We start from the raw sequence: 3,439 nt of genomic DNA, 5'->3' as shown, positions 1-3,439 counted from the left end.
TGTATATAGCGCCACAAAAAGTGGCGTTATACACATTTAAATTATTGAACCCGGACATTATTGGTGGGGTCAGGATAAAAGACATATAGCGCCACTATTAATGGCGCTATGTAAGTTTCTCAGTATAACGCCACTAATAGTGGCGCTATACAGTAACAGTACAGTTAACGTTACTATATAGCGCCATTATTAGTGGCGTTATATATACTTTGGTAACTTTTTTTTTTTACACTTATTTTAGTAACTTTAGTAAAAATTAACAATAGTATGGTTCCGCACTCATGTATGTACAGGCAATAATGTTACGGCAATAATAATCCAAACTAATTAACAAATACAGAAAAAACAAACAGAAATTAGAGTTCTACAATATAGGCTTCGAAGTTATAGAATTGTTTCTCACAATAATCGTTTCCATACAATTTAAAGCATTTGCCGTAGACATAATAGCAATAATGACAATGACATAATCATGTGTTTTTCTTCTTATTAATTATCTAACTAAAAAGTTTAATTAAGAGAGGAGAATATTACAATCTCAGTTCCCATTGGAGATAAAATCTCTAATATCTTGAAGAAAATCATTATTGGGAGGCCTGTCTTCTTTCTTCTCATATTTCTCCCCCATTTCCATAGTGAACTCCTCAAACCCTAATTCTCCGCACCTCTTCCACATTCCTTCTCCAAAGCTCTTGTGCCCGAAGTACGCCTCCGCCACCACCTTCTCACCGCCGTCTCCGGCGACGATCACCGGCAGCCTCTCGTAATGGCCTCTCTCGATCCCTTCCAGATCGTCCAGCGGCCCAAGCCCTCTGCCATTCACCTTGTAGAGCTCGCCCCTGACCCGGTTACCCGACCCGGGGATGTTGATCAGGTACGGGATCCCGTAGGGCCCGCAGACGAGCGGGAAGGTCTCCACTGTCGTGTACTCGCCGACGAAAACGACATCGCCTGCGCCGATCAGATTTTCCATCAGGAAATGGTTGGGGAATCCGCGCTTTAGGGTTCCGTACGTGAAAATTAACCGCGAATCGGTTTTGGTGGCGCCTTCTGTGATCGCCATTAACGTTGGAGTAACTGATTTTTTCGGAAAAGTGAAAAGACTAATGAACTTAATAAATTTACATGAGAAAACGTGGGTCCGGGATCTATTCTTGTGGACCCTGGGTCACTGGATCTGTGAGTCAGCAATGACGGTGCAACTCTGATTTTCTTTTCTAAATTATCTTGTGGGGTTTTATATAGTTGTTCGAAAAAATTCGTTTTTTAGAGAATTTCTTGCAAAGAAAGTATTTTTTGCTCCCGAAAAAAGCTATTAAAAATAAAGCGTTAAAAAAATACTCTCTAAAATGTCTGAATACTCCCCCACAAACACACCTTTAGAGTTCATCTTGAATTTGGTTTTCCCAAATAAACACTGGACTCTTTATTAAAGCAGTGCAGTAGTAATTTAGTAAGATCTTTCCAAATTTCAGGAATCTAAAGTCATTAATGTATTCAAGTTAAAATTTTATTGGGATATTTACTGTTTACCCTTAAATCGGATAATAATTAAATTTATACGTGATTTTAAGAATATGCGGATTGACTCGACACAAATAATCAAGAATATTAAATAAATGAATTAAAGACAAAATAAACGATCAAACCAGTTGTGATGTCTGTAAGCACGTGATTTTTGTTTCGCACGACAATCGCTCCAAAAGGAAATAAAAAATAATAATTGGCCCTGCTGTACAAATTTTGGATTTCTGTGCGGCACCTTGTTGATTTATTTGTGACTTCGGCCCATTTTTATTTATTTACTTTATTAAAACAAAATTCAAAAAATATATGTGTCCTGCATAATTCGAACCGTAATCCGGTCGTTGAATAGAAAATCACGAATGGGCATCTTCGTCCGTGATTTTATTTTGTTTAACTTTACCTGTTTTGAAATATTTTAGTGTGTGTGCAAATAATTGTATTGAGTATGTGTTTAATTATAATTTGATTTTTTGGCTTAGTTTTGTTTTAAAATAAATATGAAAATATAAATAAGAAAAAATATATATATATATATATATATATATTGAAAGGACCCCTTCCCTCCCGGACTTGGGCCAATTTTAACAAAATTGGCCCAAACAAACAGCCCAAAACCCAGGCCTGCCCGGTCCAACACCACCTGATGCCCAGAGAATCCAAACGACGTCGTTTTGGTACAGGTTGATCTGGGCCGTTGATCTCAAATTGATCAACGGCCAAGATCAATTCCCCATAACCCACCAATAAACCCGACCCGTCTCACCCGGACCGACCCCAACCCTTTACCCTTGAAACGACACCGTTCCACTTAAGCTATCAGATCCAGACCGTAGATCTAGATTGATCTAACGGTCGAGATCAATCCACCCATTAACTATATAAGGCCATAATCCTACCCTGCCCCCCTATCTGAACCCCAACCTTCGTCCCCAAACAAACAGCCCTAAAACCCTAGCCGCCCCTGCGTACTTTCGCCATGAAAGCCGGCGGCATGGATGCCGGTGACCTTCCCCTTAACACCCTAGAATCCCCTTGCCTTCCTGAACATGAATCCATTAACCCTGTAGTTCGAATCCCTCCCCACCTTCTCGAATCTTCATTTGAAGATTCGAGTCGAAACTCGATCTACACAGTTTAACCCCAGCTTCACACCAGATACTCCCCAGACCCTCTCGTGACCAAACCATACTTGGTTTGGTCCGAATCTGACCAGGGAAGCCTGAATCCCAGATCTAAGTTTTGAAAATTTTGTGTTCCTCCGTCATTTGGTTCAACCAAAGAGATTAAGGTCTAATGGAATTTAATCAAAGTGTTTCTCATCTGAGAAATACTTCGTTTAAAGTCCGTTCAGCCTTAAGAAAGGCCTGGCCAAGTCCGAGTCAAGGTCTTGATTTTCAAGGTTTAAGGTGAGTTCTTTCTTTTCTTTATTTGTTTTGGTTCGTTTGATTGTTGTAAGGGTCTGTTCGTTTTCTGTCTTTGACTTCTATCAACTGTGCTTCAACCGTTTTGCCTGAACTTCTGTTTGTTTGTCTAAAATCCCCCCCCCCCTCCTGTTCTGATAAGACATATGTATTTGTTGTGCAATAATTGAGCTTCAAATGTTGACTGAGCAATTGGTTCCTCGAGTACCACTTTGCTCAGTCAGTATAATTCGAATTATGGGTCGATACTGTTAAATGTCGGATTTTTGGTTACGATTGTGTATGTTAATGCTAATATAGTCGAGTCGACATGTGTCGTCAATTAATTTCAACTGTCCGAACAATAACAAATCGATTTACTTCTGCTAAGCATTTGTTGAGTCAATTAAGAACCAGTTTTTGTTTACTTATAGTTGTTTGGATTAAACAGTAATGTAAAAAGATTTGTTTGGTTTAAATTCTGAATTGGAAGGCATGTGCACTCGTGCACA

At 39.2% G+C, this 3,439-nt stretch overlaps 1 protein-coding gene across 1 annotated transcript; it reads right to left on the bottom strand.

Annotated features, from left to right (window-relative positions):
• Window positions 1–372: 372 nt before the first annotated feature.
• Window positions 373–1,278, bottom strand: LOC104224897 (putative gamma-glutamylcyclotransferase At3g02910). Its single transcript, XM_009776615.2, has one exon. It carries the CDS (start codon window positions 1,061–1,063, stop codon window positions 539–541), a length of 525 nt encoding a protein of 174 aa, XP_009774917.1. The 5' UTR covers window positions 1,064–1,278; the 3' UTR covers window positions 373–538.
• Between the last annotated feature and the right edge of the window lie 2,161 nt (window positions 1,279–3,439).

This window comes from Nicotiana sylvestris, chromosome 5 (assembly GCF_000393655.2).
Source record: "Nicotiana sylvestris chromosome 5, ASM39365v2, whole genome shotgun sequence".
NCBI classification, from domain to species: Eukaryota; Viridiplantae; Streptophyta; class Magnoliopsida; order Solanales; family Solanaceae; genus Nicotiana; species Nicotiana sylvestris.
The sequence above is the reverse complement of the archived record's forward strand: the minus strand, read 5'-3'. Positions and strand labels throughout refer to the sequence as shown.

Excerpts from the sequence above, each read along its gene's own strand:
- LOC104224897 (XM_009776615.2), bottom strand. The coding sequence starts at position 1,063 with ATGGCGATCACAGAAGGCGCCACCAAAACCGATTCGCGGTTAATTTTC.